The 18302-nt window shown below is 36.7% G+C and overlaps 1 protein-coding gene across 5 annotated transcripts in view; it reads left to right on the top strand.

Annotated features, from left to right (window-relative positions):
• The first annotated feature begins 2756 nt into the window (after positions 1–2756).
• prkag2b (protein kinase, AMP-activated, gamma 2 non-catalytic subunit b) overlaps positions 2757–18302 on the top strand; it is a 37598-nt gene continuing 22052 nt past the window's right edge. For 2 of the 5 annotated variants that reach the window (XR_013196840.1, XM_077213109.1), the window contains exons 1-3: positions 2994–3292; positions 9157–9228; positions 11225–11471. Coding sequence is in view for 2 of the 5 variants with exons in the window: in XM_077212632.1 (XP_077068747.1) it covers positions 3206–3292; positions 9157–9228; positions 11225–11471 (406 nt within the window). In the remaining 3 variants the exon portion in view is untranslated. Of the gene's footprint in view, positions 3293–9156; positions 9229–10137; positions 10264–11224; positions 11472–18302 lie in introns of those variants that run through there. The other 3 variants (XM_077212632.1, XR_013196787.1, XM_077212762.1) reach the window with 3 other exon arrangements.

Genomic DNA, 18302 nt, shown 5'->3' with positions numbered 1-18302 from the left:
ATATTTTCTGCTACCATGATGTACAGCTTATTGTGACAAGGAACTGCCCATTTAGACAAATATTTGGGCCTAAATTTAAGATTTATGTATTTGAATTGCATAATATTTCCATTCATTTGGATAGCACAGTTTTAAATAATCTAATAAACTTAATGTTATTTACATTTGTCAGTTATACATAAATTAATCAAGTGTGTGTGTGACCAAAAAATATTCTTCCAATTTATCAAAAATTTTAAACCCCAGGCAATTTGTTCGTAATCAGGAGGTTGTCCTACCTTGAGAGCTGACTGTTTGGCCAATGTCAGAAATCATGTATGAAAATGATGAAAACTAAAACCTTTGACCAAACATCATGCTGCATGTCAGTCATGATGGAACCATTTGGTTTCAGGCTGATTTTCAGGGGAAACCCTGTTGTTGTTTTTTGTTTGTTTTTTATACAGTCGTTTATGGTAACCTTTGTCATGTGGATCATTTACAACACACTATAGGTTACAAACTGAGACAATTAGTTCAGTTAAAGTTCTTCGTGTTTAACTTGAGGTTGACGTCCCTGCTAATAATAAAGGATTATACTTCTGCTTTCCTTAATTAAGACAAAGCCTCACTGGGTTACTGTGTGGAATCATTAATAAAATGCGCCACCTGCTGGTAAACAGAAAATAAACTGGGAGAGTTTGAGAAATTAGAAAATAACTCAATGAAGGAGGGAAGAAAATATAAAACATAACTGGGCCAAGTTATACAGTTATGGTAACACTGTGGTCGATAAAAAACCTGAAAACTGCAACAGCTGATTTTAAATGTCCATAAGATTGTATGATATCTAACTGTTTTTGTCACAATTACTTGTGTCTACTTAATAGTATTAACATTTTTGGGGAAGTTGTTATACCCTGTGTGAGCAAAGCCAGTAGGTTTTAGTCCAATACAATTACATTTACTAGCATTTTCAGGGAAAATAAAATCCTCTCCGGTTCAAAATGACCCGAACACAATGTAGGGGTTTCAGGTATGACAAATAAATTATATTCATTTAAAATTCATTTATGGCTTTTCTGAAAGAGAACACTGCGTAGGGACCCTGTGATTTAGAAGATGACTTGCGTTTATGAATAGGATTGAAGGAGAGAGAGGGGAAGAGTAGAAACTTGAGCCTGTTGACACGCAATGCCAAGTGCACTAAATTCAGTTTGCTCTACATTTGGATCCATAATGAAGATCGAATTGACAGATCAATCTAGCATATCCTCAGGCTCAGACACATGAAAACAATGCAGAAATGTAATAATTATCTAACTGATTTTAGCACCTAAAGTGTTATGTTATGTTATGTTTTAAAGCAATTTTTGTGTTGCAAATCTAAACAATCCCTTCCAACTCACAATACTGTATCTGCTTCCAGGTATTAAACCTGGCAGAGAATCCATAATGACACAGGAGTCATTAGGTCTGTTGATTGCTCTACAGAGTCCTATTACAGCCAAGCTGAGTCCATTTTGCAGGACCAGCTGCACCCCATAATATTCAAACACTGTTCCATTATGATGACCCTGTATTCTAGGGTGATATTGTCTTCTCACACACATTGCTACACAAATACAAATGGCAGGATGAAATCAGACACCTCCGAAGGCCTGATCTAAACATGAATAAATCTGAGGAAGCGCTGAGCAGATGTCCAGCCTCTATGTAGCTATTCAAATGCAATATTTATAAGTTTACCAGATTTGGTATCTGGTGCTCAAAGCAATGTCATGCGTTTTTTAGGCCGAAGCATTTTTTTGTCTCATACAGCAAACATCTCCTCACTATGCCGTATAGATTATTGCAATGCTCTTTTTTTATGGACTGCCTTCAAAGGTAGGCCTACTCCACAACTCCAGCTAGTACAGAACTCGGCTGCTCGAATCATCGGCAGAACTCCCCTAGCTGAACACATAGTCCCATATTACAACACTTGCACTGGCTCCCGGTTAAATATCGTACTGCTGCCTAGTGTCTATTTAATAGATATCTAATAATTAAGAACTAATAAGTAGTCATATCTTTTAAAAAGGTAGCCTACAAGCACCCAAAGAATAAGTAGCTAGTTAAAGAATAATCACTAACTAATGAAAAGTAGGCTAGTATGGAAAAGATAGCTAGCCTATCTAAAAAAATAAGTACTTATTGGAGCTTGAAAATAAAGTAGGCTACGTTTTAAGGATTAAATGTTAAAACGGCTTGCCATAACTAAGCCTACAGATAGCATATGTATATGTCAACAAGATGTCTGTTAAAGATCACTTCATCTGGAAAGCATAGATGCTGTTTACTAACATCTAAGAGATTTTTAAGATGTCAGTTTTAGATTCATTCTAAATCAAAAACATCTTAAAGACATTTTCTAAACGTCTATTTGACAGGAAACGTCCTATAGACGGATTGCAGCAAACACTCTAAAAAAAACGTCTTCCAGATGTAAACACGCACATCGAATAGCTATTGCTCACCAAAACTATTGGTTACCATACCAACAATCTGCAAAATATCTAATAAAGTCATACTGGTTCGAATCGATGGTGAACTAGCTCTTTAAGAACGATTGTGAGCGATAACGACATTTTTTATTTCCTTTATTGGTTCTTTATAATGGGCTATAGGCTATAGGCCTAATATATATAAAAAGGCTACATAGGCTACATACGCTTGAATTAATACGGTTGGTCTTTGTAAAGATTTAATGATTTTGACATGACTATCTTCTATTTGAGTGTATGGATGGAAAGTGACTGTCAGTGGAACTCCGTCAGCTGAAACCAGTTTTTACACTCGCTCAGGCAGATGAACTTCTGAGATTAAGTCTAACTGAGGTAAATAAAACTCTCTTCTTAGTAACAGTGTATTCTGCTACGACTTTACAGCACTTCACACCATGCAGTGGAAGGGTGTGCGCAGCTCCGGGCGAATCGCCTGCTCAATGCGGGAATCGAACCCATGACAGAAGCGGAGTTGAATGCGGATGTCCTCCACGGCGCGTTGACACTGATAAGGAACTGGAGTGTCGGGATGTGCTCGTTTTAAGTCAGACGAGCTTCTGCTAAATCTCCACATTACGGACAACGACTTAGGCTAATCGGTAAACTGGAGTGAATTAAATCCGCGAGGGAAGAGTGTTACCCTCTTCATATTAAGAGAAGAATTATAACTGCAGAAAAACATGGGAAGTACAGTGATGGACTCCAAGAAAAAGGATTGTACTAAGAAATTCTCAAAGAAAAAGCGATCTCTGCACCTAAACATGCCAGTGAGTTGTTTTTTCGCAGTAGCCTATCTGTGTCGACAATTCCGCGTGAGTGTTGCGTAGGCGCATGCACTGTCTTTAAAGTTGGCTAACTGTTACACTATGTGATCTCATTGTTCACATTTAAACGTTCTGGTGCAATTTTGGAATGCCAGATGTTCTATTTTCAGAACGTCTTTATCTTACCTGTTGTCTAATAAGTTATTGCAAATTATTAAGATAACTTTCAGTCGATGTGAGTTGAGATGAGATTTGAGTTGCTTTATTACTCCTGCGCTATTTATATACTTACAATCGTGCGAAAAGTATATATTTTTAGTATGAAATCAGTTCTGCTTGAGCTTTTCAGAGCTGTCAAAACATCAGTTCCAAGGAACCCCGCCCCGATGCGAACGCGTGTCGCAAACATGAACGCGTGTCTTGAACAGGCCTATGTATGTTTGTTTGCGTACGAAAACAAAACAGAGCGCACGCGCTAGTGTATTGCTAATGTTTGCAAGAGTAGCCTATTGCCCGAAATATACGCTTGAAATATTACTGTACGTGGTTTGGTACGTCATGCTCCATGAGCCTGGCTGTTTAGAAAGCTGAAAGAGGAAGTGAGGAGGGAGACAGCTGTAAGAGAGCCGTGACTCATAGCGTTACATGCAGAAAATCTCTCTCTCTCTCTCTCTCTCTCTCTCTCTCTCTCTCTCTCTCTCTCTCTCTCTCTCTCTCAGATTATGATAAAAAAATATTTCTTGAAGATATTAAGTAAGTTTAGTACTGAACTGAAAGCCATGGCACCTTGCGTTCTTTATCTAAGTGATTTCTTATAGCATGCTTTATATATCCCTCTCATGTTTTCAAAGGGATGCAACATCATCTAGTAGTCTATTGCTTATAGCTGACAATATTATTTTCAGGCACCATGCTGCTAAGAAATTAGTTCATAAAAATGAAGCTTCAATCTTTACTGCCCCTCATATTATTTTTCCCAGTGGAACATTAAAATAATTTTTAAAGAATATTCACACAGCTCTTTTCCAAGATTTTTCTTAGTGATTAGTGGAATTAGTGTGTGTGTGTGGGGGGGGGGGGCTGTTTGAACAAGTAGGGCTATGTTATGCTTGGTCATGACGCATGAGAGAATCAATGGCCTTTTGGCTTCAATGATGTCAAACCTGTAACGCTGACGCACCATTTTTGAATTGAATTCAAACACAAATGAAAGATTCAACAGAGAGAATACTGTTAGTGTCTGATGTCATTTTCTTTCTGTTCCTTGCACAAAGCTGTAGTATAGCTACAGAAGCTTAAGGATATAATACAGAAGTTCTATGGACTATTTTTATGGGCATTTTATTGGACCTAATAGCAGTGAACTTTCGATAATGACAAAGAGCTGTGTAAAATTTCCTCCCTTTAAAATTGTGATGAATCGGAAGTAGCGACAGATCTTTTCTTCCTTGTTGTGATGTATATCAGACAGAAAATTGTTGAGTGGATTTTAAGATGTGGTTGTTGTTGTCAAAAGTGGAGGCAGATGAACCTCATTTTTAAAAATGAAACGTGCACGTATACATTTAAGAAATATATAGGGTGAAATTCCATTTCATGACAACTTTAAGCTTATCCTTTTTTGTTTCACAGAATAAATTACAGCACACGGGTTTGGTACAACATGCGCAGGTGTAAATATTGATGGAGGCGATTTGTGAATGAATTGTTCCTTTAAAATGACCTACTCTTTAAAGCTGAACACTGTAAAAAGCTGAAAAAAAAACGTTCCTCTTCCAGTGCTGCAGAATGGCTAAGGTTCTCTGTTTCTCATTAGAAAAACACCCATAATGCTTGACTAAAGTCTGTCTCTTGTAAATACAAATCATGTAGGTCTTGTTTGTAGTCCATAAAGCAAAGGTCTTCTTTTGATGCTTTCCAAAGCTATCAAATGATATGAACAAAAAAAAGCCGCCTACTCTACCTAACAGTTTATCTACAGTTTCATGTTTAGTTTCAGTTTAGAAAAAAATAGTTTAAACACGCTTTTTCGATAGATTAGCATGCTGATCATTTGTTTTAGAAACAACACATTTTTTAATTATATTTCTGTACCTGTACTGTAGACTAAAGATCACTTCATGTTTGTATATCATGAAAAGTCCCTTTGGAAAAAAACAAACTGTAGCTCTTTTGTTTGTTTGTTTGTTTTTACAATAATGACCACTGCTTTAGAATGTGGGATTTCCATTTATTCATCTGTCTCTATATTCATAACATTTCTGTCCATATGAGAGGTGTGTCCTGGCTCCGCTCATAAAGGACTCTCTGTTCAAATGCTGCAGTTTGGGACGGGGTTGGAAATTAAGAAATCTAAAATCTTGGCCTTAAGACAAAACCATAAAATCCCTGGCACCTGAATAAAAATATGTGCTTATTAATAAATAACCTTGAGTAGAACGCTTCAGACATAGTCTGGAATGTAATATTTTGGTATTGTCAGAGGCGTATCTTGACTATGATTGCTACAGTGGTATGTAGCGTTTGGTAGATTGGTTCTGGTCATTGTCTGTGAAGACAAAATTCCTACTTGTCAGCAGTTGCTATGTTTATTTGTGGTACTTGTTAATACAACTTGTTGAGGATGGCAAGCAATAGCAACCATCTTTGCATCATGTCAAAAAATGGATTAGTAGAACAGTTCATCATTTGGTCTAATAGTGTTCTGCTATTCCAGTATATTCATTATGTAAATATAATGCACATCTTTCATAGATGATATGTTAAGCACTGCAGTAAATGAAGTAGTTTATGAATGCAATGTCAGAAAGTGAAATTTAGGTACTTTAGCATAACAATATAGTAACAATAGTTTATCATTTTTACTTTTTAAAATGTCAGTATGCATTAGGAGGATTGGTCTGGACCTTATGTCCTATACACTAGTTGCTTAAACTAGTTGGACAGGAGTAGCAAGTATTGTGAACTGATAATGAATTGAATATATTGAGCATGTAAATGCGTCATCGTCTGCTTTCATTCAACGTAGCCTTGGCAACTTTTGACAAGTTGAAGGACCTGAAGTAAACAAAGGGTGTAGTGTAACTCACTGCTGAGTCAAGGTTATTAACATTGTTGGGGAAAGTTACTTTTAATAGTAGGTCTAATGCAATCTAATATTGCGTTACTACCTAAAAAACAAACTGCGTTTCTTAGTTACTTTTTATTAATACTTTTTCTCATCTGGGCTGGGCTTGTTTGTTTGTTTGTTTTTTAATAAAAAAAACCTATTTGGCAAATGTACATGCCTTTTCACACCAAAAGTTGAAATGAATAAGCCTTAGGCTGAAGGATTCAAATTCGAGCCTGTACAGTAGAGGACACAGCTCAAACAAACCTTTCAGCTGTGCTGCCATTCTGGACCGCAGAAGAATAGGATGCAGGAGAAAAAAGTCCAACAAAAAAAAGTCAAGTAATAAAAACAAAAGAATGGAACACAAATGTCATCACTTTTGCTTATTATTATGGTTGAATTGGATCATAGAGGTCAGCAGCAAAGACATTGGTTAATAAAGTGAGATTAAATACATAAAGTATATTTGTGTTATTTAGCATATTTAAAGGAGAACTCCGGGCAATTTTTAAGTTAATCTTGATCGTTATACCTTTGTGAGTACTGTCTATAGAAAAAAAAATGAACCGGATTGGTGCTTGCAACACGGAGCTGTTCCCGCAAATGCCCAGAGCTCCCACTCAGCTAAAACGGCAGTTATGGGGGCATATACATAAAGAGTGTCTTTGTGCCTCTTAACAGACACAAAATGTAATTAAAATGTCTGTCCAACATGAACAGGGCCCTTACATGTGAACAAGATGCGTTTAGCAACTTAGCCATTGTCTAAATTCACCTAAATAGTGTTTCAGACGACTATAGTCTCGCGCTGAAGTCCCGTGGGAACTCAGTTGTAGCCAAAGGTAAATAGCAGTGTGTAGGTGAAGAAGAAATGGTTCGCGTTTGTGTCGTACAAGGATGACTACACAGACACAACACAGCGCCCAAATGGAAGGATAAATAATACCTCCACAGTGGTTGCACACGTCTTCGTCCATGGAATCACTTTTTTCTTCAACCGGCCCCGCTATGTTGTGTCTGTGTAGTCATCCTTGTCAAAGTGTTCGCTGCAAATGCGGTAATCTTTAGCGCGTAGTACTTGTATGGGAGTTTGCGTATCAAGTTGTAGTAAAACTAGACACAACTGCAGTATCTCGAGGTCATGGAAAGGAAGACGATGAAAATAAGTTATTTTATTTTCGTATTCTGTTGCCATAATTGGGAACGGCACAAACGCGAACCATTTCTTGAACCGGTTCATTGAAACGAACTGTCCGAAAGAACCGGTTCGCGGAAAAGAACCGGACTTCCAATCACTACTATTTACCTTTGGCTACAACTGAGTTCCCACAGGACTTCAGCGCGAGACTACAGCTAGCCGTCTAAAACACTGTACACTGTACACTAATACACTGGCCCTGTTCATGTTGGACAGACATTTTAATTGCATTTTGTGTCTGTTAAGAGGCACAAAGACACTCTTTATGTATATGCCCCCATAACTGCCGTTTTAGCTGAGTGGGAGCTCTGGGCATTTGCGGCGCAGCTCTGTGTTGCAAGCACCAATCCGGTTCATTTTTTTTTCTATTGACAGTAGCTACTCACAAAGGTATAACGATCAAGATTAACTTAAAAATTGCCCGGAGTTCTCCTTTAATCATTGCTGCTTTGCGTGATATTCAGAATTTGCATTTCACTGTTTTATTCATTTTGAGGAATACATTTGTGGAAGTGAGATGAGTAAATGCATTCTTACATTTAGTCTAAAAGTACATGTTTACATAACACAACAACAACACCTCTGCATCTTACTCCTGACTTCTCTCAACATGCAGACAGGACAGCTGTCAGTCAATAAATGGGAAATCAAAGTAAGTTGTGTTACTTAATTGAAAAAGTAACTAATTAATTAAAAAAGTAATTAAATTAAAAAAGTAATCTGATGTTACTCACATTACTTGTAATATGTTACCCCCAACAATGGTTATTTCAGACAAATACTTAGCTTAGTTACTTTAGTAGGCCTACTTATACTATTGTGAATTTGAATGATTGTTGCTTTTTGTATGCAAAACTATTTGCATTTAGTTTTTCTCAGTTTTCTGAGTTACCTTACTTTTACTAAATCATTCTCAGTATGAATGCAGCACATATTGTAGTGCAATAATGCATCTTTGTGTACATTGTTTGAAACGCATTGGGTCATTCTTTTGTGGAAGTGAAACATCTAAAAACCAATTGTATTTGAGCTACGCTTTGTTCAGAGTCTACTCTTTTAAGAATGTTGAATAAATGTTGAACAGTTGCCTAAAACATGTCTAAACTTTGACATGACGCCCACACTGAGGTTTTTTTTTCAAGCCCAACAAAAAGGCATTTTGCTACAAAACCAACCAATGTTTGATCCTGTTCCCAGTCTGCCTTCATTAGATAAAAGATTAGAGAGTCCATTTTGTCTTTCTTTATGAGTATAAGTAATGTCTGCCAGAGCAATGTATGCTTGCCGACCGTCTCACTTACATAGCGATAAATCATATCTTAAATAGCTGTTTAATACTAATTTTGTACATTATTTAACATCATCTGTTTAAAAAAGATTGAGGTTAACGATTGCAAAATCACATTGATACTGTTAAGCTTCAATGATTGTTTCTTCATTCTTTCACTATTTTCTGAAGTCATTGATTTAAAAGACCTTTTTTCTCTTTAAAAGACCACGTTTTGAGTCATATGGTTTGGCTTTTATTGTTAACTCTGATGTTTTGTCTTTTAACAGGATTTGAGCACATTTGCATCCTCTCGTATCGACGGAGAGATTGACAGATCAGATAAAGATGAAATACAAAAGGTAAAATACACAAAATAGGAATCTTTTACCACTTTTTGTCCATGTAGAGCGTTCCAAATCATTAATTTCAGCATGCTGCCTTGCTGTATAATGCTGCTGCATGTAGAGAGAAGAGAGCAAAAGTCACAAGGTTTTGGAACAGAGCCTTTGCATTTGCGATTTGAAGGCATTATATGTGGATTCTTACATGATGAGTTAAATTACACAGAAATGTTACTGACTTGTTCAAACATATACTTTGTTGGTTTAAAAAAAACAACAACAACAAATGGATGGTGTTGCCGATGCTAGTTTTGTTGTTAGATTGGCATAGAACGGTTGGGCTGAAACGTTAGGGAAACCTGCTCATGAATAAAAGGAGAGGCAAACTTTCTTTTCACATGCTGTTCTTTCAATTTCATACTCAACAGTTTAAATGATGTCTCTACGTCTACGGCTATGAATGATGATTTTGCACAGATTTTGACACGACAAAATCTCCTCAACAAACTCGTCCCCATACGCGCGTGATGACTCCGATCTTCAACCAGATGAACTGCATAATATAATGTTCCAATCCAATCTGACTTTTGACCTGTAATGCTGCCTGAATCATAATCATACACTTTTCGTTCGTTGGCCAGAGGAGAACTGCCCCCCCCCCCCCCCCCCACCCAACCCCCCAGAGTGAAATGGTCATGCCATGCACAAGTAGTTCTGCATTATTTAGCACCATATTACAGCTAACTCTAATGGCTTTTTTGTTTATTTATCTTATACATGTCTAATTGTAAACTAACTGTGCCAAATATATAGTGTCTATAAAAATGACTCACCCCGCTTTGGACGTTTTCACGTTTTATTATTTTAATTACAGCATCTAATATTTATATCTCACCCACTCAGAGCTAAGCTTGAAGGTGACGCCTACCCTTCCCCTTGTAATCAAAGGCCAAGCAAAGCTGGGCCAATGAAAACAGCCTGTGAAGCAACCGCAGCCTAGTGAATGGGCACATTAGCAAATAAACAATCTAAGTGTTTGCCAAAGAGTTGAAGGTCAGTACTTTGAAATACTAACTATTTAGGGCACTAGAGGTACTGCTGGCTTAACTTGAAACTGATTGTTCATTGTGCAATGAGGTTTGAGAAAACATGTTTGCTTTCAGGTTGTCTTAGATCAGCCACACAGAACAGCTAAACTTTGAAATAGTTAATATACTGATATTTGCATAGTTTTTTGTTTTGTTTTTACTTTTTTAATCCTCACAAAATTGTAAATGTGTATAAATACTGAAATGCAAATATATCATTTTGTGAGAATTAAGAAAGTAAAAACAAAACAAAAAAACTATGCAAATATCAGTATATAAACTATTTCAAAGTTTAGCTGTTCTGTGTGGCTAATCGTAGTACACAAAGGCAACCTGAAGTATAGAATAGTTAATTTATTAGCTATACTTTGGCAACTTAACAAATATTTTATAAAGTTGCCAAAGGATAGTTAATACGTTAATCTATAGTTAATAATAAGTCAGTACACTTAATATTACAAGATTGTTTTGAAGCCTTGATTTGACTTGAAGCCTTGAGGAAACTGCACTATCTCTTCTCCAATTCTTGTTGAAAATATTTCTCCTTCAGCATGTGTTGTGCAATGTTTTGGCTTTGTCTTGCTATTTTCAAGTAGTGTGCTGATGTAGTGACATTCTCATCCTGTTTCACCCTGGTATCACATCAATGCATTGAAGCACATTCTCACTTCAAATTTATGGCAAAGCTCTCTGTTCCTGTTCCATGGAGATACCATGTTATATACAAAATGAAGTGTGGAATGTTGGACACTTCAATTGTCACAGATTTCCTTATGTAGCAGAAGCAGAGGGAGGGGGAAGTATAATCTAAGTATAGTATATAGTGTATATTGCATAATTTAGGACATAACTACAAGCTATTTTCTCTTATAACCTCAATAACTCTAAAAGTTCATTTATTGAAAATATTTTCTTTTGTCTCACAGGGTGACAGAAGTGACTCGGCTACCCCATGTATGAGGTCTCCTGCCAGTCAGCCCAGTACCTCAGTTTCAGCCCCCATTTTTCCCAGGACCAGTCCAGGATCTCCTAAAACCATCTTCTCACGTCCACTATCTTCTCACCTGGACTCACCTCCCAAATCTCCCGGCCGTCTCAGTTTCAGTGGCATCTTCCGCTCCTCGTCCAGCTCAGCCCCTGCCAGCATCAAGCTCTTCTCCAGATCTAGAAAAAGTGAGACACAAGTCTACTCATTTAATATTTTCAATTGATTTGAACCCATATTCTTTTCCATTAATAGAAAATACTGCATATTCCAGGCTTGGTGATTAATGAAATGGTTAATGCAGTATAATATCCTGGCGCTGTTTTTAAGTTGTGTTATTATTTAGCTAATGAACTTAGCTGTACCTGAGCCAATTATATTATATTATATTATATTATATTATTCAAAATTATTGCACAGTCATATATACTGTAGTCGCTACCTTACAGTGGTTTTGTGTCTTAGTTGTTAATTTTGCATCTTGCGTTGTGTATTTTAAGAGGACAAGAATGCTGTATTGAGTAGGGTTGGATTTTAACGTTTCTGATTCCTAATCTGCTTACCGATTCCTATTCCTAACTTCGATTCCAAGAAGGTCAAAAAAAAAACTTAGATGTCATTTACATTTATTCTAAGTCTTATTGCAAACATTTCATTGTGGCTAAATACTGTACCATGAACAAAAATCGACAGGCTAAAGAACACTTACACAAGGATTTAAAAATACCTTAGCAAAAACAACTAGCCTAACTAATATCAATTTCAAGCATTATTAAAGGCCAGTAAGCACTTAGTAATTAAAAGAGAACAAATAAGCAATCGCACTTCTGTTACACATGCGTTTTCTTTGTCAATTTTCATTATTCAATTTTTATAACAAGTATCCGATTCCTGACCGATTTTCAATTCCCAACCCTAGTATTGACCAATCAGTTTCCAGGACCAGAACTATCCATTTTATAAATACAAATGATCTATTTTATTTATATTCTTTTTACCCTCATAAAACATATAAAATTATGGCCATCAGGAGTTGAAGCGCTTTATGAAGTATTTAGGCCGCAAGTGAGAGTAAATGTATTCATGTAAGTGATCTGATGCTCACTGCAGTCTCAGCTGTCTCTATGAGCATATCAAAGCATACTGTAGTAGATCAAGACCAAAAAAGATTACACTTTATTTCGATGGTCCACTTTAGACATTCTACTAACTTATAGCAAGTTCTAGTAACTTTGCAACTCCATGTCAACTGCCAGTCATTAGAGTATTAGTGGACTTAATATCAGCTTAATATCAGCTAATATGTTATTTTGATGCTCTCCAAACATTCTACTCATAAGTAACTTTGCAACTAAATGTCAACTTATTTTACTAACCTGGGGCCACATTTATAAAACTGTGCGTAGGATCCTTACTAAAAGTGTACGTACGCCAGAAAGCTAAAAATGGCGTACTCAAAAAAATATTCAGACTTATAAAACCGTGCGTACGCCAGAACCTGCGCAGAATTCCCTTTATAAATCCCAGTTAGCGGAAGATTGTGCGCACATGCGTCTCCTCCCCGAAACAACCATATATGGAGCTTACAACGCCTAGTTTTACTGTGCATATCCTCATCTGCATATCATTTGCATATGATTATTCATCCACGTGATAACATGTTTAACGGTACAAGACATTAGGAAAATATGAAATGTGGCTGTGCTGTCACATTAGTTACATTAATAAAAACTAGTAGCCTATCCTTGCCTTGTTTTTGAATAAATAAACCAAATAGTATAGAATACATTTCGGAGAAAATTTTTCTTAATCTTTTCCACTGGCCAAAAAGTATTTTTAATTAATTTATGTTTTTAATGGAAACAGATAGACCTTGTTGTGCATTATTTGCACAAAACCATTTTCTCAGACAATCTGCTATTATCATGATAAGCAATTATCTCTTTAGTTAAAACATTAAAACACAGCATGCAAGAGTGTTCGAAAGCATTGCATCCACAACAAATATTTCTATTTATTGAATATAAAAAATGTTGTAACTTCTCAGTAATGATGTAATGTAATGTAATTTAAGTGTTTAACTACATTAATCAGAATGGCATATTTAATCTAAATCTTTACAACAGAAGTAAAACAAAGTTTAAATCATTGTTTTATTTAAACTGTTATTGTGAACATGAACTGTATTTATGATTAGGACTTATAATGAAGATTTACGGTTTTAGATGCGTTATGCTATGCGTCAGTTTCACTAAACAACCAAATGTGCTCGCTGGCGCGGACATTTAAGAAGGGATGGATGTTTGCTTCATGTGATAGGCTTGGTTTGTGAAATCATATTTGTATTATCTTTCTGTATATGTAGCCTATCATTTTCTTTAGATTTTCTGTCTAAAAGTGACCAAAAAGACATTTAACTCCAGCTCACCATCGGTGTCGCCAAACTGCTCCATCTCCAAAATGTTCGTACGCATGGGTCAGAGTTTGCGTGCAGGAGCGCAAATTTTCCCGTCAAGTTTGTTTTTATAAATCACAACTTGTGCGTCGTAAGTGGTGTACGCCTCTTTCAGGGCCTGTTTTGTGCGTACGCAATGGTTGTAAATGAGGCCCCTGAACCCTAACCTAACAGTCTACTAATACTCTAAGAATTCAAACAGCAACTTCCTCAGTTAGTCGGTTTTCTCTATATACTGATCACAGACCCGTTTTCCATCTCTTCTTTTGTTAATGGTTTTGGGAAAGCTGATCGTGCATTAGTGTCAATGGGGAATTTTAACAAGAGTTTGACTTCCTGTTGACCTGCTTTCTAAATCATCTGAACAGGAAGTGGTTAGATCATGATTTGGGTTGTCTAGCCTTTGATTTTTGAGCGCACGCTATCTCTTGCAGTGTCACAGTTATGCAAGAGATAGGACCCAGACGCAAATGAGCTGACAAGCGTTTTTATTAACAAGACTGAAGACTTGAGACAGCAGGGAGAGTGAAGCGTAAACCAGTTCAAACAGTAGGGCAGGGCAGACGACACGACGGATGGGTGACCACTGAGACCGTTAGTAAGATGGTGATGACGCGAGTGCAATAGAGGCAGCTCTGAAGGAAAGACCAGGCAGGAACACAAGGAACACGTAGCTTGATGTATATCTCAGATGTAGCACCAGTCTTGCCACCAGGTAGAGGCTCACAGAACCTGACACAGGGGTTAGATAGCTGCACCAGTCAGGCAGTTAAGAGTCAGTGGCCAGGGAACTCGGGATAGGGCAGGAACATACCGAAGAACATACAAGACAAGATAGACAAGATATAGCAACAATAAAGAGAACCAAAACTAAACTGATAAGATCAACTGTCTAGAGAAACAAAAAGTAGAGAAATATATAGCAAACTAATGAAAAAAGTTTAAAAAAAAATTAAAAATAAATAAGATTTAAGATAAAACCCTGGAGTTGCTGAAGAGAAGCAAGACTTCCACTTGACAGGGAAAATAAGAATTGAAGAAAATAACTAAAAATGAAATTCTAAAACAAGAGAACTCAAACTAGATTATAAAGCACCAGAGCTAAAGCTAAGTAAAACAAAATAGCAACAAGGATAATCTGATACTGAGAATAGGATAAAACAACACGAAAACAGCGTACGCGCTAGGATCATTTCAAGAGCACAAACCGGAAAACACCACAAAGTACATACACAAAACAAACCAGCAGGGAAAGAAGCACAGTGTTAAGGGACCGGAGCACATGAGGAACAGGTTAGCACAATTGGACTAAACAAGAGGCAAGACGTGGACTAAACAAGAAACTGGAAACAAGGAGCACATGGTAAACACAGACCAAGACAGAGCCATGTGCTCAAAAACAAGACAAACACAGAAACATGAAACCAAGACAACACAGACAATGCTGCCAGCGCAGAACCCTGAAAATTAGGCCAAATATGCCCATTAAGCAGTTTCTTAGATAAATGGATACAGACATGGGCCCAGATTACTGTTTCTCAAGTCAGAGTCATGTCGTGGCTTGGAAATGACTTGAGTGAGGGGTTGTTACAGTATTTAAAGGCCACAGTCACTTTGCTGACTTCATGTTGATAGTCTAGCTATGAAATGCTAGGGTAATTCTTAGAAGAATCAAGTTATCAATATTGTAATAAATGATATACAATTCCAAAAACATTCTTATTTAAAGCAATTTCTTTGGGCTTGTTACGCGGAGTAAAGTGCATGTCAGTATCAAGAGGAAATTAATATATATATATATATATTCACTTGGTCCTTGGCTTTCTTTAGAATTTTTCATTTAATATACATTCTTTATTAGTTATTATTTCCTATTTCTTAAATTGTAGGCCACAAATATGTTTTTTTATGTTTTTAATATGGCAAAAAGAAAGACATTACAAAGTGATAGGATTGAAGTGATAGGTATAGAACTATACCCCAAAATGAAAATTGTCATAATTTGCCCGCCCTCATTTCTTTCTATACTTGACTTTCTTTTTTATGTGGAACACAAAAGATGATACTGTAAAAAAAAGTTTTTTTTGGAAATCTGTTGGAAATGCTAAATGAAAATCAGTTGTTTGAACCCCAACATTCTTCAAAATATCTTTTTTGTTCAGCAGAAGAAAGAAAGACAGATTTGGAGGGACACGAGGGGGGAGTAAATGACAGAATTTTCAACCCAAACTTAACCCTAGCTATTACTTTGAGAGTCATACTTGTTTCAAACATTTATAGTGTCTTGCAGCTTTACGTAACTAATTTAAGTACATCTACAACACAAGTGGTTAGTCTTAAAGGCGCAGTAAGCTATTTCTGAGAAACATTCAACAAATCAAATGCTTTTACATTAATAGTGTGGCAGAAAAAACACAACACCTTCTCAGTCTGGTTTTAAGTGTTAGTTCCAAAAATCTGCTAACAGTGAATATGTGCACAATGATTTGCTTAACCATGATATCTGCGTGTTAATAAAAATAAAAATACCCTACTAAATCACTGATAATAGGTCTGTAATAGGTGTGTATTACCTGATGTGGTTCATGCCATTGATCTACTCTAGCATTCTCTTCTCTACATTTGAAACATGAGCTAGTTATTCTTTTATTAAATTAGATAGCCATATGTTCGTGAGCCAAGGACTGACAAATCTCCCTCTCTGTTTTTTGAAGGTTTTAGTTTGAGAATTCCCCCACAGCTCCAATAATGAAGAAGAATGACTGGATTGTTTTTTTAATGGTAGCTTTGTCTTTCAGTAGCAGTATTTAAAAGCTTTTATATTGCAGTACAATATCAGATCTCATCTAATTTTCAGTATATAATGATAACACTGAAGAAGTATGCAACCGAAATGTTATGGTAAATACAATAGTATATAAATGTGATATTTTCATGGCAAGAGCCAATAATAATAGGTACATTTACACATAAGCACCTGCTCTTAAGAGTCTGAAGCATGTTTTCTCACAAACAAAATCACTGCGAGCAGTTGAGAATGTGAACACAAAAGTTGTTAATCACAGCTGAAAAAGAACAGACAGCTGATCTTCAGAGAAACTCCTTTATCTCTAAACTGCAGCTATAATTTCTAGTTGAAATGTGTTCGAGACATAAAAAGATTTTCTTAAGAAATATGGTGGTGAGTGAAATTACGCACTCAAAAAAAGAGCAGTGAGTCATTCTACCCTGATAGTATGAAGAGGTTTGTTTGCATCTCGGTGAGGATAATATTCCATAAATGTGTCCAGCGTTAGAGATGGGAGTGGGAAGACTGAGTGCCTGTTACTATGTCCCACACTGAATCTAAATGAATACACCTAAAAAATTCTGGGTCCAAATTGTTCTTCAATAAGAGGACTCTTCTGAAGCCTGTTTACTTTGCCTCAGGGTCACGGGAACGTCTCCATTGACAAAAAGCTTTTTAGAGCAATGTACAAATTGCAAGTTCAGTTTTAAGAGCTCCTTTGTATTGGCTCATGCTGATGATTGTGATGACACATTGATGCTTTATGAATACATGTCTTTGTGCACTTTATTTGAATAATATGAAACCTGAGCATTTACATGCACTGAGATACCAATTCATCTGTTTGAGCTCCTCCTCTTCTGTTAAATCATACAACAGTACATACTTCACTTATATATTGTAAGGGTGGTTTGCCTGCAGTGGTTCAGGCTGCAGGACTGCCAAATGACTAAAGAAACATTGTCAGCAAGATGGTAGAAAACTGTACATTACCACCCACTGCTACTTATACCAACGATGGAAATAAGCGTAGTTACAATAGCTAAATATGTGGGAGAGTTTTGCTTTAGTGTGACAATATTGTATTGCAAAAGGTAGCACTTCAAACTCAATACCAAATCAAAACTAGTTTGCACATTATTTGTAATTAAAAGGGTTTAATGATAATATGGTTATGGTTACACTTAAAATAGTTACAAAATAGCTGTATGAGATGATAAAAACTAATACCATTAATCGTATCCAGCATATATGTAAAATGTTACCTGAGGGATAGAAAGAGAAAGTGAGAGAGAAAGAAAGTGTAGAGAGAAAGAGACAAAGAAAAGAGGAGGCAAAGAAAGAGTGGCCCAAGAAAGGGACCCAGAGGAAAAGAAGACCGGGAAAAAGAAGAGACCGAGCAACTGTTACTGTAACGGTCACCAGCTGGAGTGCCCTTGAGAGCCCCCAGAGGGCACTCCACATCAGACTATTGTCATTGCCTCACAAACTATATCTCCCATAACTCACTCCACGTTTGACCCTTTGCCTGTGTTTGATTACGATACTGTATTACTCAAATAAACTGCATTTGGATCCTCAACCTTTGTGTCTCAGAGCAGTTTGTGACAAAAGACTTCGCCAGTATGGATCCAGCAGTACGTCTCGTCCGGCTTCGTCAAGGAACTCGCTCGCTCGAGGACCGCATTCAGGACTTCCTAGGTATTGCCAATTTCACTAAACTCCCAGACTATGCTCTCATTGACTTCTTTTGTAATCGAATCAACAACCCGTTAC

The sequence above is a fragment of the Siphateles boraxobius genome, unplaced genomic scaffold, assembly GCF_051911475.1.
Source record: "Siphateles boraxobius isolate OS27281-9 unplaced genomic scaffold, OSU_SipBor_1 1, whole genome shotgun sequence".
Taxonomy (NCBI): Eukaryota; Metazoa; Chordata; class Actinopteri; order Cypriniformes; family Leuciscidae; genus Siphateles; species Siphateles boraxobius.
The sequence above is the reverse complement of the archived record's forward strand: the minus strand, read 5'-3'. Positions and strand labels throughout refer to the sequence as shown.